The sequence below is a fragment of the Rhinatrema bivittatum genome, chromosome 6 (genome assembly GCF_901001135.1).
Source record: "Rhinatrema bivittatum chromosome 6, aRhiBiv1.1, whole genome shotgun sequence".
Lineage (NCBI taxonomy): Eukaryota > Metazoa > Chordata > Amphibia > Gymnophiona > Rhinatrematidae > Rhinatrema > Rhinatrema bivittatum.
In genome coordinates, this window is record NC_042620.1 from 103,712,621 (window position 1) to 103,733,449 (window position 20,829).

A 20,829-nucleotide genomic window follows, 5' to 3' on the forward strand; every position below is an offset into this window, starting at 1 on the left:
AAATGTATGTCCTAGGGAAATGGCCCATTATAAAATTGACAATATGCGTTTTAAGTTTACCCATAGTGAGCACAGGCATTCCAAATTGGGGGAGCAGGGGGAAGGAAGAGGGAGGATTTTTCTTATCTGCCTACTTTTTCATTTTCAAAAGTATGAGTGTAAATTTGCCAGAAAAAATCCTGCACACAAATTAGTAGGTGTATATGTGCGCTGTGAGGGACACTGCAGAATCAGCTCAGCATGTTTGACATACAGCACAGAGAAATCCATCCTTGAGTCTAGATTGTTTAGACTGGGACTGCTGGCAAGGATAGTGAGTAATCCTGTCCTGCACGCACACTTGTTTACATTGGGCTATAAAGGACGAACAGCTATGGCTGCAAAACGGGGAGAGCGAGAAACATACTTTCACTTTGCTGGTATGCAAAGTGCTGCGTGAACTTTGTAGACGTACAAAGTGACAGGACCCCTTTTGCCTGTGGTGGGCTCTCTCAGTCAGGCTGATGAAAAGGGTGTTGTGAGTATTAGCTGAAATATTGTGCACGAATACAGATGAATATGCTTAGAATTGTTTTTAATGCTTAGAACTGTATACTTTAATGCTTAGAACTGTATATGCTTAGAACTGTATACTTTAGTGCTTAGAACTGTATATTTTAATGCTTAGAACTGTATATGTTTAGAATTGTATACCTTTAATACTTAGAATTATTAAGATTGTATATCAATAAACATATTATTTTACATTTACCTTATTCTCGCCTACCTGATTCCTTACATGCACACATAAATCTGGTGGCATCATTTTCAAAGGGAAAGTATATGTACTTTCCCTATGAAAAGTGGTGTAAAGTATGCATGTAATTTATTTAAAATTTATCTGGGCTGTTAAAAATTACTCTCTCTCTCTCTCTCTCTCTATATATATATATATATACCCAATAGAGATTTTCTGCTGTTCTCTCCTGCTCCCTTATTCCAATGTTTCTCAACCTTTCCAAGCCCAAGGCACACCTATATTGAGAAAAATGTGTGGCAAACCAATTTTTGCAGAGAAGGCAGTACAAACAGAGAAGTCTCATAGTGCAAAAAAAGATCTAGAGAAGTACTGAATGCCCTACCAGTTTTCCCTCTAAATTTGAAAAAAAAAAAAAGTGTGTGTGTGTGGGAGAGAGAGAGAGAGAGAGAGAGAGAGAGAGAGAGACATGAATATATCACAGTAGATAAGCTCCCTTTAAACTCATAGAAACGTAGATCTAAGGGCAGAAAAGGACCAAATGATCCACCCAGTCTGCCCAGCAAGCTTATGCCAGTATCTGCTGCACTATACAGGTTACCCCCTGTGCTTATCAGTTTACCAGACCATAAAAGCAGAGAGCAATGCTGGAGTTACATCAAAAGTATCAGGCTTAGTGATTAAGGGTAGTAAGTGCCGCATCAGCTAGTTACCCCATGTTTATTTGTTCCCCAAACTGTAAAAGTCGGGGCCCTCATTGGTTGCTGTCTGAATCCAATTCCCCTTTTCTTACTGCGGTTGAAGCAGAGAGCAACGATGGAGCTGCATTAGCAGTATCAAGGCTTAATTGTTAAGGGTGGCAACTGCCAAACCAGCAATTTACCCCCATGCATTCTTGTTTTTTTTTTTTTTTTTATTTCCAACCTCTAGCCTTTAGGGATCCACAGTGTTTATCCCATGTCCCTTTGAATTCCTCCACTACTTTTGTCTTCATCACCTCTTCTGGAAGAGCATTCCGGGCATTCATCACCCTCTCCCTGAGGAAATATTTCCTGGCATTGGTTCGGACCATCCTCCCTGGAGTTTCATTTCATGACCGCTAGTTCCATTGATTTCGTTCGAATGGAAAAGGTTTGACAATTGTGCATCATTAAAACCTTTCAGATATCTGAAGGTCTGTATCATATCTCCTCTGCTCCTCCTTTCTTCCAGAGTGTACATATACAGATCCTTCAGCCTCTCCTCATAAGTCTTCTAATGCTGACCACTCACCATTTTGGTTGCTCTTCTTTGGACTGCCTCTATACTTTTTGAGATACAGACACCAGTATTGAACATAGTACTCCAGGTGAGGACTCACCAAGGACCTGTACAAGGGTATTATCACCTTTTTTTCTTACTTGTTACTCCTCTCTATGCAGCCCAGCATTCTTCTGGCTTTAGCTATCTACTTGACACACTGCTTCGCCATCTTCAGATCATCAGATACACCAAAGTCCCTCTCCCAGTCCATGCGCATTAGTCTTTCACAGCCCATCACATAAAGCTCTTTTGGATTGCTGCACCCCCAGATGAATAACTCTGCATTTCTTGGCACTGAATCCCAGCTGCCAAATCTTTGACCACTCTTCAAGCTTTCTTAAATCACTTTTCATTCTTTCTAATCCTTCAGACGTGTCTACTCTGTTTCAGATCTTAGTATCATCCGCAAATAGACAAAAACTTTACCTTCTATCTCTTCCGCCAGGTCACCCACAAAGATAATGAACAGAATCGGTCCCAAAACAGATCCCTGTAGCACTCCACTTAATACCATTCTTTTGGAGTACGTTCCATTTATCATTACACACGGTCTCCTGTCAGTCAACCAGTCTGCAATCCATGCTACTACCTTGGCACAGACTTCCAAGTTTCTCATTTTGTTCACAATTCTCCAATGAGGGACCGTATCAAAAGGTTTACCAAATTCCAAATAAATCACATCCAGCGCTCTCGCCTGATCCAATTCTCTAGTCACCCAATCAAAAAAATCAGATTTGTCTGATAGAACCTTCCCCTGGTGAATCCATGCTGCCTCAGGTCGAGCAAACCCACCGGATTCTCCTCCAAGATCTTATCCAATCCTTTTTTAAACCCAGCTACACTAAGGAGTTAGATTTTCAAAGGGATACGCGTGTACCCCTTTAAACCCCCCCCCCCCCCGCGCCGAGCCTATTTTGCATAGGATTGGCGGTGTGCGCAAGCCCCGGGTCGCGTGTATGTCCCGGGGCTTTGAAAAAGGGGCGGGGCGGCGGTCCCGAGTCCTCCAACACAGCGGCTGTGCCGGGGGATGGCATGCCGGCAGCTGGCAGGCATAACTTAGACAACAAAGATAGGGGGGATTTAGGTAGGGGTGGGTTAGATATGGGAAGGGAGGGGAAGCAAAAGGAAAGTTCCCTCCGAGGCTGGCCGATTTCAGAGCGGCCTCTGAGGAAACGGGGAAAGCATCGGGCCTCCCCTACGGCTTGGCAACGCAAGGTGCACAAGTGTGCACCCCCTTGCGCGCGCTGACCCTGGATTTTCTAACATGCGCGCGGTAGCGCGCGCATGTTAGAAAATCGGATGTACATTTGTGCGCACCGGGTAGCGCGCACAAATGTGCCCCACGCGCACTCCTTTAAAAATCTGCCCCTAAATGCACTTACCACATCCCCTGGCAACAAATTCCAGAATTTAATTGTGCGTTGAGTGAAAAAGAACTTTCGCCAATTAGTTTTAAATGTGCCACATGCTAATTTTATGGAGTGCCCCTTAGTCCTATTATCCAAAAGAGTAAATAACCGATTCACATTTACCCGTTCTAGACCTCTCATGATTTTAAACACCTCCATCATATCCCCCCTCAGCCGTCTCTTCTCCAAGTTGAAAAGTCCTAACCTCTTTAGTCTTTCCTCATAGGGGAGCTGTTCCATCCCCTTTATTTTGGTTGCCCTTCTCTGTACCTTCTCCATCACAACTATGTTTGTGAGATGCGGCGACCAGCATTGTACACAGTATTCAAGGTGCAGTCTCACCATGGAGCGGATACAGAGGCATTATGACATTTTCCGTTTTATTCACCATTTCCTTTTTAATAATTCCCAACATTGTTTGCTTTTTTTGACTGCCACAGCACACTGAACAGACGATTTCAATGTGTTATCCACTATGACGCCTAGATCTTTCTTGGGTGGCAGCTCCTAATATGGAACTTAACACTGTGCAACCATAGCATGGGTTACTTTTCCCTATATGCATCACCTTGCATTTATCCACATTAAATTTCATCTGCCATTTGGATGCCCAATTTTCCAATCTCACAAGATCTTCCTGCAATTTATCACAATCCGCTTGTGATTTAACTACTCTGAATAATTTTGTATCATCTACAAATTCCAGATCATAAATATATTGAAAAGCACGAGTCCCAGTACAGATCCCTGAGGCACTCCACTACCCACTCCCCTCCACTGAGAAAATTGTCCATTTAATCCTACTCTGTTTCCTTCTATTAGCCAGTTTGTAATCCACAAAAGGACATCGCCACCTATCCCATGACTTTTTACTTTTCCAAGAAGCATCTCATGAGGAACTTTGTCAAATGCCTTCTGAAAATCCAACTACACTACATCTACCAGATCACCTTTATCTACATGTTTATTACCTCCTTCAAAAAAGTGAAGCAGATTTGTGAGGCAAGACTTGCCTTGGGTAAAGCCATGCTGACTTTGTTCCATTAAACCATGTCTTTCTATATGTTCTGTGATTTTGATATTTAGAACACTTTCTACTATTTTTCCTGGCACTGAAGTCAGACTAATTGGTCTGTAGTTTCCCAGATCACCCCTGGAGCCCTTTTTAAATATTGGGGTTATATTAGCCACCCTCTAGTCTTCAGGTACAATGGATGATTTTAATGATAGGTTACAAATTTTTACTAATAGATCTGAAATTTCATTTTTGAGTTCCTTCAGAATCCTGGGATGTATACCATCCAGTCCAGGTAATTTATTACTCTTCAGTTTGTCAATCAGGCCTACCACATCATCTAGGTTCACTGTGATTTGGTTCAGTCCATCTGAATCATTACTCATGAAAATCTTCGAATGGGTATCTCCCGATTGCAATATCAAACCATAGTGTTTGATGATCACTGGTGCTGAGGTGGGCACCCACCCAGACATTAGATACATTATTTTTGTTAGTGAGCACTAGGTTGAGTATAACTTCCTCCCGCGTGGGTTCCATTACCATTTGTTTGAACAGAGCCCCTTGCAGGGCATCCACTCTCTCTCTAGTTCTGGTAGATTCTGCAGAAGGGATTCTCCAGTCTATGTCTGGCAGATTAAAATCTCCAACAATCAACACTTCTCCCTTTTTTTCCGCTTTTTGGATGACTTCGACCAGATCTCTATCTAGTTCTTCCATTGAGTTGGAGGTCTGTAAACCACTCCAGTAAAAATGGATGCACCATCTTTTTTTTTTTTGGATGGCCCATAATGCTTCTTCTCTATCCCACATTGCTTGCAATTCAGTTGCTTGGATATTTTTTTGACATAAAGAGCTGCTACTCCCCCTTTTCTGATTTCTCTGTCCTTCCTTAACAAGTTATAGCCCAGTATGGCCATATCCCAATCATGAGAATCTGTGAACCATGTCTCTGTAACATCAGCAATGTCCAAGTCTGCCTCCACCATTAGGGCTTGCAGGTCTGGGATTTTATTGCCCAAACTATGAGCATTTATAGTCATAGCTTTCCAATTTTTCTCCCTTGATTTGTTGCACTTCCTAGACACCTTTTCTGCTTTGTGCTGATTTTATTTTCTCCTCCCACTTCCTGTATTGCTTGGAAGAGAAAGGGCCATGTGGTATAGACAGTTGAACGGGTTAGTTACCTTGGCTGCTGCATGTTAGTGCCAGAATTCCTCCACTGCAGCTGTTCTCAATATACAGTGAGTCAATCCCAGGTCTCAGCACATGCTCTCCCTGATTCATTCAGCCTGGGGATAAGAAAGGACTTAAAGCAGGAGACGGAAGTGCTGTGTGCAATGTGTGATCTGCAAAGTTGGGCAAGGCTAACCATGCATTACATGCTGCCTGTCCATACTCAGGGGCTCAGGCTGTAGCTAGGAAGGAGTGGCATGCTTGACTACACTTGTTCTCAAACGAGCTCTTGCACATTTAAGAGAACCACACTACCACCACTAATGTTTCTTGTTTCTGCAAGGTGCTGAAGGCAGAAATCAGGTACTATTGTGGATTTGAGTATTAAACAGTGGTAACTTTTCCATGGTAAACCTCATCAGGTCTGATGGCACACTGGTTGGGAAACACTGCCTTATTCTAACAAAGAACGAGGAGGAGCTGTTGCAGGAACCATGAACACAAGCTTTCCCATAAGTATTTATTGTACACCAAGCTGGCGGATAAGGGGTGTATAAGATTATTAAAGAGTGTTGATATGCCCTATGAAAGGCTGGCAGGAGAGAAGTATGAAGTGAAGACAAGGAAGGAGTGAAAGAAAGAAGGGGAGGAAGCAGTCCTACAAATCTCTCATATGAAACTTCATTGTGAGTAGCCCAACACACACATACCAGTTGAAGATTGGGTTGAGAACCACTGCTGTAACATCTATCATCTAACTGAAGCAGCATCCAGAACAGAAAATGACAATGTCAATTCTATAAGCAATAAGAGTCCTTTACAAGTGGTAATGGGATTTTTCTTACGTGGACATGCAGCCTTCGGAACAGTGGTTATCATCAGGTCAATATATACAAAACATTTTAAAGGATGTGCATATGGACTGTGGATTCATAAAGCAGGCTGTTGAAGTTTCTCCCAGTCATGGTTACTTTTTCCCTTTAAAACTTATGAGAAAAGTGCCTGGGAGAATATGCCACTTATTCCCCTAGTAATCTTTTTTTCTTTGAGCTTATTAATTCCTTCATCAGATTTGTTTACAATCTGCATCTGAGAGTCAGATATGTCAAAAGCAATGAAGTTAGGCTGCTTTGCTATATGATTTTTTAGAGGACTATAAATCAGAAATTACCGTGTTTCCCCGAAAATAAGACATCCCCCGAAAATAAGACCTCGTAGAGGTTTTGCCAAATTGCTAAATATAAGACCTCCCCCGAAAGTAAGACCTAGCACATAATTCATGTAAACGATCGAATTAGCTACGGTATTCCCTCCCATACAGTAACACGCGCCCCTGCCGTTTTGCCGCGCGTTTAACCTGCTAACTTACCGTCTACCCTTACCCCTGCGTTAGAGGCAGGGGTAAGGGTAGGCGGCAAACTTTCCCCCAGCCCCCACTCATCTGCCCTGGCCACGTCCATGGGTGCTGGTCTCCGGGGCAGCCCCAGTCCTCTCCCCTCCTCCCGAAGCAACGAAAGTGCAAAAAAATCAAAAAATCAAAAAAAAAAAAAAAAAAAAGCGAAAAAAAAAGTCGCAAGACAGAGGGGAGATAGGACGGGCAATCCTACGCTCGGGATCGCCAGTCCTCTCCCCTCCTCCCGAAGCAAGGCGCGAAAAGCAGCCTTGCTCCAGGAGGAGGGGAGAGGACTGGCAGTGTACGGTAAAGCAACGAAGTGACTTACTTTTTTCACAGCCCTCCTCCGGAGACAGATCGCGGCTCCCCTGCCTCCCGGCGAAGATGGATGCCTGCACGGGCGAAAGCGGCCCCTGTGCGTGCGATTGGGCCGCTCAATACGTGACGTCACATGCCGTGACGTCAAACGTCATGACATCACGCATTGAGCGGCCCAATCGCACCACAGGGGCCGCTTTCGCCCGTGCAGGCATCCATCTTCGCCGGGAGGCAGGGGAGCTGCGATCTGTCTCCGGAGGAGGGCTGTGAAAAAAGTAAGTCACTTCGTTGCTTTACCGTACACTGCCAGTCCTCTCCCCTCCTCCCGGAGCAAGGCTGCTTTTCGCGCCTTGCTTCGGGAGGAGGAGAGAGGACTGGCAATCCCGAGCATACCGTAGGATTGCCCGTCCTATCTCCCCTCTCTCTCTTGCAACTTTTATTTTTTTCACTTTTTCTTTTTTCCCCCGCTTTTGTTGCTTGCTTCGGGAGGAGAGGAGAGAGGACTGGCAATCCCAAGCGTAGGAGAACCGTCCACTTCCTGGTACCTGTCATTTCAAATGTCATTTGAAATGACATTTGAAATGACAGGTACCGGTACCAGCGTGTCCGTGAAGCGTTAGGCCAGCGTACCCAGGATACTGTATAGCGCTCTATACAGTAAAATGGGTTGCGCGGGCCTAACGCTTCACGGACGCTTCTTACCGTAGACGCAGCTTGCATTTTTTAAAATTACTGTATAAAGAGTGTCACTCTTCTTTTTCAGTCAATCTGTGATTCTGTGAGCACGCAAGCCCAAAAGGGAAGAGAATGCAAGCTTTGTTTTCTTTTGTTCAGCAACTGCCCTATATATTGGTGATATAATTGGACATCTAGATTGAACAAGGTGAGCTCTACTACTTGCCTTAAGAGAGATTTTGAACCAGAGCTGAATTTGGATTTGCTATGACAAAGGGTTAGAATAATAATGCAATCACGATTTTTTTGGCTTTTATTCTTAATTACTTCTGGAATATTTCTATAATTGTTCTCACACAACAAAAGTGTAGAATATGTGGTGTAGATCACTGAAACTAATGCATTTTGATTTGTATTTTTTTTAAACAGCAGAATGTGAAAAATGTAAAAGGGTGTGAAAACATTTTCAAAGGCACTGTACATCAGCAATGTATTGCATTATTAAGGGTTTTACCCTCTGTTAGCAACTATACCATAGTGTGTTAATTCCTTTTAACTGTCAACTTCTAAACTAATTTTAGAGCCATTTGTGAAATCATTTAAATTGCACTGAAGTGTGGATGCAAAATGATTTTTGCATCCACACTTCAGATTTGGGCAAAACTGTTTCAGATCCATAAACAATTTTTGAAATTTTAATGTTAAAGTGTGAGCTAAAATTATATCTTGCGTTTTTGAAAATAAAGACCTCTTCATATCAGATTCAATATCACATCACAAGTAGCTTATTTTAAATTGATATCAAACATTGGCAAGCATAAATCAAATAGTGATACAAACGTCACAAAATTTATAATAAAATGATCCCAAGTTAAGGACAAAACATTTGCTGGAAACAGTTGGTCTAACAAAAACATATTCATAGCACCGGGGCTTAAGTTCTCCTAAATTTTAGTCACTCTTCCACCAAGATAAAATCACAGCTCCAGGAAGGGAGTGTGCGTATACGAGGGAGAAGAGCTAGAAGAGGACGGGAGCCTCCAAGCAATCCTACTGCTTTCAAGGGTGTCTTTGTGGGCTCCTGGCATAATCCTACCACTATAGGCAACTCTTATTTGCACAATGCTGGCACCGCAAGCAAGCATTTTCCAAGGTCGTGGACTATGCTCATCTCGTATATCATAATGCACAAGATCAGCACAGCTAGCACAAAGTTTGAAAATGCTCATTTGTGGTGCCAGCATTGTTGGAAACATTTACTGGAGGTGACCTTCAGAGAGTTTGGGCTGATTTAAAGACTGCATAGCAATGAATGACAAATTCAGAAGGCAGTGGTGCACAACTGTGCACTACATATACTACATGCATATGCTACACATGCTACAAAAGAAGATATACTCAACATTGGTCTACAAATTGGTGTAATTTACCAAACAAGTTAAAGTTAGTAAGGGATCTATGCAATCACATACACACACTATGCTTCAGTAACACTTCAAGCTACTAGTTTATTAGCCATGCATAAAGTAATAAATTTTGCTTCTGAGGAATAAAAGATTCATTTCAATTAAAACTTACCCCTTCCTGGAGTAAATTCAAATCGTATGTCGTTAAGTTCCTTCTTGGAGTTCCTGAAATCATTCAATGCAGACATTAAAACTCAATAAAATAGTTTATTAAACTAAATGTTTGAGTAAAAAACAGTATTTAACTACTATTTAATGGTTTTAAGGTACAATCTCAACTATGACAACACAGGGACATCGGTATTAATAGTATTGCATTTAAAAGAACCATTTCACTGAGAAAATATTATGTCTTTTCATATTCCATAGATGCAAACTCACATAACCCTCTTCCCACCTTAAACCTGGGATGTCATGCGATGTCCCCAGGCAGAGGATGCAGACTTCATGCGGATCACTGATAGACATGGTCCGCAGGCACTGGGGGCATAGGCAAAAACCGGACGTGGCTATGATGGAACGGTGGCGGTGGGTGTTGACGACCAGTGAGCACTGAGGCACCGCCACAGAGAAAAAACGACTGCAAAAGTAAACTTACCCGAAGACGTTGAAAACCCTGACTGGGGACACTATGGGAAGGCACAGAGAGGCACCGCAACAGAACAGAGAGAAAAAATGTGAAAACGTGGAAAACGTTTTCCACTAGGTCAAAAGGCCAAAATTTTTAAGAGCTCAATGAACTGCGAGGAACACAGCTCTGTAGAAACTAAGAGACTGAAGAAGGACCCCACGTGGACGCGTGGTAGAGGGCATGCCAAGCTTGCTCAGTGTACCTAGTCAAAGTTTCTGGAAACTTGGACGTAAGTTTCCGTGTCGGGCTACATCTGATATCAGCCATGAGTGAGGACTACCATCCTGTTTGTCCTTTTGATTACTGCCAGTAATGAAAATGGCGCCGATGGCCCTTTGCCCTTACTATGTCACAGGGGTTATGCTGCCATTGGTCGGCCCAAGTGACATAGTAAGGGCAAAGGGCCGTCGGCGCCATTTTCATTACTGGCAGCCGACGGTCCAAGTCCAGGAGATCACTCCTGGACCGCTCCTGGACCCCCGCTGGACCACCAGGGACTTTTGGCAGGTCTTGGGGGGGGGGGGGCAGGAGGGTGAGGGGGGGTTGTTAATTAATTTAAAGGGTTGGATGTTTTTTGTTTTTTTTGGAGGGGGGTTCCCACAGAAAGAGAAAGATAAAAATGTATTGATCTGGGGAGTGGACCAAAATGGCCCTCCCCAGACCCGAAAACAAAATGGATAGAAAAAAAAAATGTTATGCACTCCCCTAATTTGCTCCATAAGAGACACAGACCCCCGGGGACAGAGCCGGTTTAGCACAAAATTTTTTTTTTAGTTTTCCCCCTCTGAATCCTAGGTGCATCTTATGGAGCGAAAAATACTGTATTTCCTCCTAATATTATGGAAACATGAGAAAGATCAAAAATCTATTATAGAACATAAGCAACTAATCCAATAAAACTGAAATTCTCACCTCAGTCTTAAAACAAGATTCACTGTTGTTGGGCCTTCTGTATATTGATGGCTTTGTTTAGGTTGTACCTTAAAAAAAATTTAGATAAATTCTGCTAGAAAAAACCCCAATGAAATTATTTGCAAATAAGTGTTACTGTTATTAATCAAAGAGAAATTACATTGAAGGAAGGGTGCCTTACAAATATAAAATAGAAACAAAATGACTGAGCATTAATATTAACTTGAAATATTAAAGGCCAAGATGTTGCTAGTGTCATTAAATGCCATCAGTAACATACTAAGGGTCTGATTCACTTACCTTTTTTTCCTCTTACAGAAAGAATAGGGGGGGGGGGGGTGTGTGGAGCCTTAGTGAATCAGGCCCTTAGTAGTATAAGTACACTTAACAGAAACAATTGCTGTAGTGCAAAAACATTACTGTTTGTTATGCATTATTTTTCTATAGCACAGCCATAGAATCTAACCAATCAAGACAAGATACCAGTTGCATTATTTAGAAGACAATTTTCAAAGCCATTTACTCATGTAAAGCAGAGTTGCTTACTTGTAACAGCTGTTCTCAGAGGACAGCAGGATGTTTGTTCTCACACATGTGCGACATCAGATGGAGCCCAGCACAGAACCTTGATCTAAAAAAATTCTAGAATTCTCAAACATGCCCTTACTGAGCATGTGCAACTGTAGTCATCACTCTGCAGCCTAGGCAGAGTCCCTCAGTCCATGATTTAGCTAAAACATGGAGAAATCAACACCCAAGGGAGGCGGGTTTCATGAGGACTAACATCCTGCTGTCCTTGGAGAACACCTGTTACAGGTAAGCAATTCTGCTTTCTCTGAGGACAAGCAGGACGGTAATCGTCACATATGGGTGAATCCATAGCTATAGGCTGTCCAAGCAAGACTAAGCGGGAAACTGCACAGTGCTGAAGCACTACCTCCCTCCTTTGCTTGTGAGGCAGCCATCCCATCAGGGGTCCAGGCTGGAGAAGAGTTGGATTCCACAAAGAAAAACCATAGAAAAGACTGTCACACAAACCCTCATGCATAGAAGGGGTGCCTAAAGGCTGAGGAGAGATGCGAGTGCAAGCAGAAGCAAACTCTGCATCACGGAAACAGTACAAGCAGGGTTCCTGACAAGGAAACCCTGACAACAGTAGGTCTAAAACCTCCTGGATACAGGAAGAACCCAGAAATGTAGACAAGAGACTCAAACGAAGACCCCACAGCTTCCGTTGGTGTTAAGAGACAACCGAAAAACAAACTGGGGCCCGAGGGCCCCCCAGAAATAAACTGCAGTCCACCGACATCCGATGGACCGAATGTCTCTGCAGAAGAGTGCCCATGTTTGGCTGGTAGGCATAGTGGGCAGAAGAAACCCAAGCAACGCTTGTAAGAACAAGTGGCAAACCATAGCAGGGCCTGGGAAACACTGTATATTGAAGCGTCAGACCTAGCTGACTGTGCAGGACAATGTTAAGGGTTTCAGAGATGAAAGGCAATCCCCAAAACAGACCTGTAACCCAAAACTCTTGAGCATGGAGAAGAGATAGGTGCTTTTGGGTGAGCTTCAAGCCTATCAAGAACAGGTTCATCTATCCTGCCCACAGGATAGATCAAAGGAGCAGGAAGGCCCTTGGGCAACCTAGAGAAATGAGAAAAGCTAAAAGCAGTATTGGCCATAGCATGCAAATCTTTAAGGGAAAAATGTGGCGTATTTTTCTCTGCATGTATACAGACTATATACATGAGTGCCCTAGCTTGCTCTCCCCTCCCCTGACAATTAAACCGAAAGTTGGAGGGAGCAAAGGACACAAGGAGGCAGACCGGTGGATTGCCGGGGCAAGCATAAGTCGCCAGGATGTCCATCAACCCCAAGTAAACAACTCGCTGCTGAATCCAGCAGGGAGTTAGCTACCGAGATAGAGTCCTCCACCTACTTGGAACAGCAGAAACAGAGCGAATGCCCCAAGGGAGAGATCCTGAAAGACTCCACTAATAGATGGGAAGCCGGGGAGTTGCATGAGCAAACCCCGGTAGAACAGGACTTCATTACTAGCCCGAAAACCTGAAGGGCACCAGGGCAGGCCCAGGGCGCTCTTGGAACAGATTGCCAAGCACCCAGCTGAGATATCACTACCCAGCCATGAGTGCTTCCATAAGGAAGCATGCAGTCTAGCAATGGACAATTGTTGCATGACCCAGGACTCCCCTCTCCATAGACAGGGTGAACCTGAAAAAGGGGAAGAATAGTTTGCAAGCTACTGCGAGCAAAAAACATCACCCCTGTTGCAGATTCACTCAGCCCCCAACTCCCTTAGAAATGGACATGGTAAAAGGGTGAAAGGCATGCTCGTCCATTTGATGGACTAGAACTCTTCTCACAGGAGGGTCCCAGAAGCAAGAATGACTAGCGATAGCAGTCCCTAAGAAAAGATGCCCACAGAGTCCAGCAGGTATCAAAAGTGACTCCTGAACAGGAGAACCCCTGGAGGGTCACTGGGGAGCAAAACTGGACAGACTCCCTCATGAATGGGCCTGCTGCGACTTATAGCGACTGAAGGAGACTGCTATCACTTGAACTGTTCTTGAGGCTAGCAAGAAACAGAGCGAACGACAGCAAAAGCAGTGCTATCCCTTCCCCAGGAACAGAGAAATGAGGCACACCCCTCGAAGGGGTGCACTGTCGGGTGTCCAGAGGGAAACCCAGTCAAATCTTCTCTTCCAGAGGGGAGGGAAGCAACAGGTTCGGGGCCTCCTGATGCCGAAAGACCTTTTAACTCCCCAGAGGAAAGATGAGGCACTGTCACTGATCACTGAGGTGCCGAAGCAACCAACCCACAACAGGCAGCCAGCCTCGGATGGGGGAGATTGCCACTGTAATCAACGGAGGAGCCCCAGCAAAAACGGTCCAATGACCACCACTGCTGTTGCTCAGCCCTGGTCTCCAATGAAATGCACTGATTTAAAGAATCAAGGTCCCGGTTCAGAGAAAAATCTGCCAGGGACTGAACCTCATGGGCTTCCCCACAAAAAAAGGGGTTTTGGACATGGGAGAGGTCGAAAGACACATTCCTCTGCTAAGGAAGGTGAGGATTCCAATCACTCTCCCGATGTCTACTCTTCTCAGGGTCTGACCAGGAATGCAGTCTTAGGTCAGTCCTGTGGCTGTGGAACATAACCTGTTGTGCCCGCCCGGAGGGAAAAGCATAGATACAGATGCCCAGATGGTAGAGGGCAACTGGAGGACGAGCGCTCTGCTGCAAAAGGCCAGATGGCGGCACACCTATGATCCCATGCGCTGTGCCTCTGGGTAGAATCCCACGCAACAGCGAGGACAGGGCGCATGTGCTAGAGTCTGTGGCTACACAGACAAAGCACAGAGTGTGTGATGACACCTCCCCTTGCCAGTGCTCCACAGCACTATGCGGTGCAGAACTGACGAGGAGGTTGAGACCATGACGGGATGAAGGCAGAAACCAGGCATGGCAGAGGACTGCACAGACAGAGTATGTCGCCTGCTGTTACCAAGGTCCTCAAGAATAGATGCCTTTTCTTTCCTAACCACACATACTGTGTACCAACGCCCAGTAACTCCTAGCAGAGTGAAGAACAGTGTGATGGCGGCATCCCCAGAACCACTGGTGCTCTGGATGGTGGTCTATGGCATCACCCCCTCCAGTATTTGATAATGCTTCGAGAGGTGGGCCCTCAAAATTGCATTGGGAATGGCTTACCTTCAATTGCCTCAAGGAACGACAGCAAAGTCCCTGGTGACCAAAGGTGCCCATGGGGTTCTGCGGTCATGTCCTGCGATCTCTGACCACAGCCACTAGTGCCCAGAGCAGTCATGGTACCCGTAGGGCCTATGGCACTTTTGTGCTCACCAACGCAAAGCCACAAAAAGGGCACTCAACAATTCTGCACCCAAAGCTTCAATGGCGCTTGACCGAACCTTAAGCAGTTCAACGACATAGCGCCATCCCTGGCGCCACAGGTGCCCAGACACCAACCCGGTGGCCTTGGTGGCCTTGATGGAGACTCTGGTGCCCGAAAGTATTGATGGACTGGCAGTATGAAGGAAGCCATGGGCGTCTGAAGGGAGAGGCCCTGCAGCCCACACACTGATCACGGATGTCCAAAGGAATAGATGACTGCCAGCGCCATCGACTGTTCCCCTTGGCTCACTTATTCATCCAAGGACATTGATACTGCAAGCTCGATGGCCTCGTAAATACTAAGGCTGATGAGAGCCTCACTAGTTCCCATTAACACCGATTGCGTACGCAATCTGGGAGAGCCTCCAATGCTGAAATCAGCATCCATGGTCCAGTAGCCGTAGCCCGTGAAAGGACAGCACAGAGCTCTTTCAGTGCCTCAGAGGACACCACCAAGGAGCCTCAAGGTCACAGGACCACTGCACTTGGATGCCCCAGCATATCAGGGTGTCTCGAGTAGATGGCCACCCATATGCTCAATCCGTTCAAGGCCAAAAACAAGGGCTGCAGGGTCACGCGGGGGCTACCAGGAGCCACAGCAATCGATGGCCTCAGGGTTGACCAGGACACTGAATGGCAAATCCAGTGCCTGGTTAGTGGGGCCTGATGTAGTTGAGGTGGTAATGAGAGGCATTGTTGCCCTGAGAGTCTCCCTAGAGGCTCCGCACCTCAATGGCCTCGAGAGCGTCAATGGTATCAGGGCTGCACCACATCATGACAGTCATTGAGGCCACCCACAATGACCTAGTGGGCAGCCGTGGCATCAAGGTTATGCACCTAGACAGCATTGAGGGCCTGCCACTGCTTCAGCCTAGACAGCCTTGATGTGCATGCGCCTTGATGGAATCGAGGGCCCTGCGGGCGTCAAGCACCATGGGCAATTGAGGGTATAGCGGCATTGATGGTATTGTGGGTACCATGGTATCAAGTGCAGTGAGGGCACTGCGGCTTTGATGGCACTGCAGCATCAATGGCAGAGGAGCAGACAGTTGGAAGAGAAGAAAAAGAAGAATAAAACTACCTTAAGGAAAGGAAACAGCTGCAGCTTTAGAAAAAAAAGTCACTTACAAGAACTGAGAAGATAGCAAAGCTGAATTCCATGAGCATACGACTTCCATCACCACCACACGGCTCTGATTGGGGGGGGGGCGGGGGAGAATTAAAAAAAAAAAAAAAAAAGACTGAGGGACTCTGCCTAGGGGGGAGGGTAATTACTACAGCTGCACATGCAACCACACCACAGTCCTCCCCATCAACCCCACACTTAACTACTTGGGGGCCCAGCTAATACACGCTGCAAAAAACCTTCTTCCAAGCTGCCCTTCCCACAACAGCCCCATTCCACGAACGTTTCTCCCATCTAAGCCTTGTTCCCTACACGCAAGCCACCCGTCTTCCTTGGCAACGTGTAACATTTAGTTCCCTGTTAACTGTTCTATATGTTCCAAATTAAACTGTAAATAGTTAAATGTTCCAAATATATTGTAAAATGTTATGCATTCTAAGTTATACTGTAAGTTATACTGTAAAAATAAGCTGCCCATGCCTTATTTACTGTTCAGTTTATATGTGAACCGATGTGATATCTCGATCAAATGCTGGTATACAAAAAGCAAATAAATAAATAAATAATAGGGCATGTTTGAGAGTTCTAGAATCTTTGAGATCAAAGTTCCGTGCCAGGCTCCATCCAATGTCACCAATGTGCGAGGACTACCATCTTGTTTGTCCTCAGAGAAATAATAATTTACATATGCAAAATTGGCCATCTGAAATTTACACTCTCAATGCAACTAAAAGAGCATATGTAGATTATATTTTCATATTTACAGATGCTTTTTTTCTTGGGCATGTTTGTATCCACAAGTAGTTTCAAAGCAAGAATATTTGTGTGCTTTCAGAAGAGGAGCCAAAATGCCTGTGTGAACAGTTTCACAAAGCAAGCCTCTCACAGGTTAGATTTTGGATTTTGTTTTCCCTTCAATTTTTTTTAACCATTTGTTAAACTTCCTGGAAGATGCATTCTATGATGAAAGGGAGAATACGGGCTTTTCCTTTCTAAGTCTGTACTCCTCCTAAGCTCCAACAGAAATTGGATAGTTTTGTCAGGTGAAATGCTGGAGATTCAGAGGATGAAGTCCTATTGTCAACTCAGTTGGAGAAACTACCCGGCAGGGGAAGTGATGTTTCTTTCAGCCCCCATAACTGTCTACTACCATGCAGTGTGTGCAGTTGGAGCTCAGCTGGGAATCCAGTACTACCATATGTCATTACTGCCAGATACCCTGTGGTGGTAGGCTCCATTCAGTTGTGCCTCCAAATAGCATTTATTTTGTGGAAGAAGGGGGATCAGAGGCTGAGGTGGGAAAGTAGAGGTCAGCCATTGAAGGAGTAAAACACTTCGTGGGCAGTCTTTCTGAGGCTGGACTCTTAAGTGAATTCATGTTTCCGGTCACAAAATGTGAAACTGCTAGTGCAAAGTCAGACATCTTGCTGTAACGCATATGAGAAGATTGGAAACACTGCAGAAGGAAGTTAAGGAAACCAGGACTGTGAACTCTGCCTAAGACAAAATAAAGTGTTGTTGCACTGTAAAATGGAAAAAGATAGAGAATTACACCAGGCATTTAAATCTTGGTTTCCTAAAATGATTAGCATGCCATCATGGGACTCTTAAATACAATGATCACAGAAAGTCTATACTCCTTTTCAAAATGTTCACCTTTTGTTGCTTTATAGCCTGAAGTAAAAAGGATTGAAACAATGTTTGCTTCATGTGTCCACACATCCTACCCAACAATTGCCAAGTACAAAATTTCCAGAATTCCTTACAAAATGCCATAGAAATAAAAACATGGAATACCTTGGTTGGATAAGCAGCCCCTCTTTTGTACTACTGTAGCAATCCTAATTAGAGCTCTGATGTAACCAATTGCCTTCAAAAGCACACAACAAAAACTGTCCCCCACTTGAGTTAAATTGCACTAATTCACACAAGATAAGCTGAGCAATTCCTATTAGTTCCCTCTGCTAGTTAGTGCAATTCAAAGTTACAGAACGACACAGAACTATAGATGGGTATAAAAAGATTGTGGAGTCCTTGAACATCCCTCAGAGCACATTCAAAACAATAAAGAAATGGAAGGTATATGGCATCACAGAGATCCTGACTAGATCAGGTTGTCTCTCTAATCTGGATGACTGAAAGGAAACTGATCAGGGAGGCAACCAAGAGGCTACCGGCTACTCTGAAAGAGCTACAGGTTTTCTTGGTCAAGACTGATCAAAATGTTCATGTGACAATATTCCAAGAATTCAAAAAAATGTTGCCTGTATTGTAGGGTGGCAAGAAAGAAGTCATTACTCAAACCCTACCTTCAATTCCATTTGAAGTATGCAGGGGGATACTGTAGCCATGTGGTACAAAGCTCTGTGCTCTTGTGAAACTAAAGAACATTTCGACCTGAATGCAAAGTATTACTATGAAGCATGTTGTTTCGTCTGTGGGGATTGGGGTACTTCTCATGAGAGAAGGGGCAATGAATGGAGAAAAGTACAGAAAAGTCCTTAAGGAAATTATTTTTGTTTTTAAAATTTGATAACCTACCTTTCATCACTAACATGTTAAGGCAGAGTACAATACAATGACTACACATCTTGCCCTCTAAGAAAGCTGGCCTGGGATGGAAGTTCACCTTTCAGCGTAACGACCTGAAACACACAGCCAAAACTATACTGGAGTGGCTAAGGAGCAGCCATCTGACACATTCTGCGCGCTGCTCTGAAGAAGCCTGGATGGGCTGGATGTCTTCACCTTGCAACAGCTGCCGTTCCCCCACGAGTGAAGCCCACAAGTTCAGGTGGCCACCAAGACTTCCAATGAAGTAGGTACCTGTTGGAGTCATTTTTGTTACTTTTGCTGAGGATGTATATAGTGGATAGGCCGTATGGATTCAGAATTTTCACCCAGACACAAACTAGTTTGAAGGCCACAAGCCAACCTCTGAGTGAACTCCTGTTTACTGTCTTGCACTGTGAAATGTTTACAAACAGGTTTATTTAGTTATTCCACTGTCTATGATGAGAAAACTAGCAATTAACTTATACTAAAGACTGAAGAAAAAGTGAAGTCCACACAGCTGTATCTGAAATCTGATAAGAACTCAGAGGGAGGGAACGCCACTGCTTTCACAAACGTTTGTAGTGTATTAGGAAAGACAGCAAAAAAGAGGAGAGAGAGATCCCTCAACATGATTGTACAGCTGATCCTTTGGAAATGGAAGCCTTTTATATCTATGTAGCAATTGCTATTATCTACCATTACTTCTTCTATACGATCTGATTTTATTTATTCTATCCTCCTATTGCTCAAATAAATTTACTTTCTTACCTGGAACAATGATGTACTGAATCAAAGTTTGTATGTGGCTCTTTGTGTTGAGAATTAGCTCCTGGGTTCAAGCCCCCAGGTATAATCCCAGTAATTGTGTGTTTATATGAGATTAGCCTCCCAGGTCAGAGCCCCCTGGGCAGGATACCAGTGTGCACGGTCTGAACCCATAACAATACCAGGCTGGACAGGCGTGCAGGACTGGAGCAGGAAACAGGCAAGAACAGGATCCAGGACCAAGGGTCACATGAAGGTGAGAAATGAGGCACAGGTTGGGCAAGGAACACAAAAGGACCAGAGACAGACAAATGAACTGAGCACTTCCATCATGCGGATGTCAGCTAATCCGTTGGACTAGCAAAGGTGTGGCAGACAGGGCTTCCTTGTATAATGCAGGCTAAAGTCATACCTACTGCTGGTCCAATAGAGATCCTCTGTGGGTGAATCTCCCTATCTTTTCTTTGCTAAGAGACCCTGTGGCCCTGAACGCCCAAGATTCATGTAGGCTTTGTCCCCCAATAAAATCTTTTGTCCTGAAAAATGTGGAGTATGGTAAGTTGATGAGTGGGGAAATAAACATTTAAATGCATACAGGTCTGAAACTGACAAAATGTGAAAAAATGGTCAAGGGGTGTAGACTTTCTATAGCCACTGTATCTAGTGGAAGTGCTTAAAATGTAGCATAGTAATAACAGCAGAAAAGGCCCAAATGGTCCATCCAGTCTGCCCAGCAAGTTTAAGGTAGTAACTGCCATTCTGTGCAGGTTAGTCCCATATTAATCTTAAGGATAGTAACCGTCGCTTTGTACAGTTATCCCCAAATCTTACGATACCCATAAAACGTTCAGCTAGTAACATTTATTTAACTGGGTGAGGAGTTTTCCTGAAAATTCATACAGTATTGCTTGACGGACTTTGCCTTTGGACTTGACCATAGAAGCAGTTTTGTGCTTTTCCCCTTATGTCTGTGTATCAGTATCCTAGTCCGCAGAAGTCAAGGCCCTCAGTTGTTGCCTGAATGCAATTCCTCTTTTCCCCCCTGTTGTCAAAGCAGAAAACATCTGTTAAGGATAGCAACTGCTGCACCAGCAAGTAATTCCCCTGCACGCTATTCATTTCCATCCTCTAGCCGTCTAAGTGGGGAGCAATGTTGCAGTAAAAGCATCAAGGCTTATTGATTAAAGGTAGTAATCGTGATGCCTTCTGCTAAGGGTAGAAACCACCACACCAACAAATTACTTCCCTGCCCACTTCTCATTTCCTTCCTCTAGCCTTTAGGGACCCATAGTGTTTATCCCTTGTTCCTTTGAATTGACTTATTGTCTTCACCACATCCTCTGGAAGGGCATTCCAGGCATCCACCACCTTTCCATGAAGAAATTTCCTGACTTTGGTTCTGAGTCATCCCC

General features: G+C 44.4%; 1 protein-coding gene across 1 annotated transcript in view; it reads right to left on the minus strand.

Annotated features, from left to right (window-relative positions):
• Positions 1-20,829, minus strand: part of STK39 (serine/threonine kinase 39) — a 484,232-nt gene that overhangs the window by 122,724 nt on the left and 340,679 nt on the right. Inside the window, exons 14-15 of the mRNA XM_029605673.1 lie at positions 11,034-11,101; positions 9,603-9,655 (exon numbers count right to left, since the gene is read on the minus strand). Of these exons, the coding sequence (XP_029461533.1) occupies positions 9,603-9,655; positions 11,034-11,101 (121 nt within the window). The remainder of the gene's footprint in view (positions 1-9,602; positions 9,656-11,033; positions 11,102-20,829) is intronic.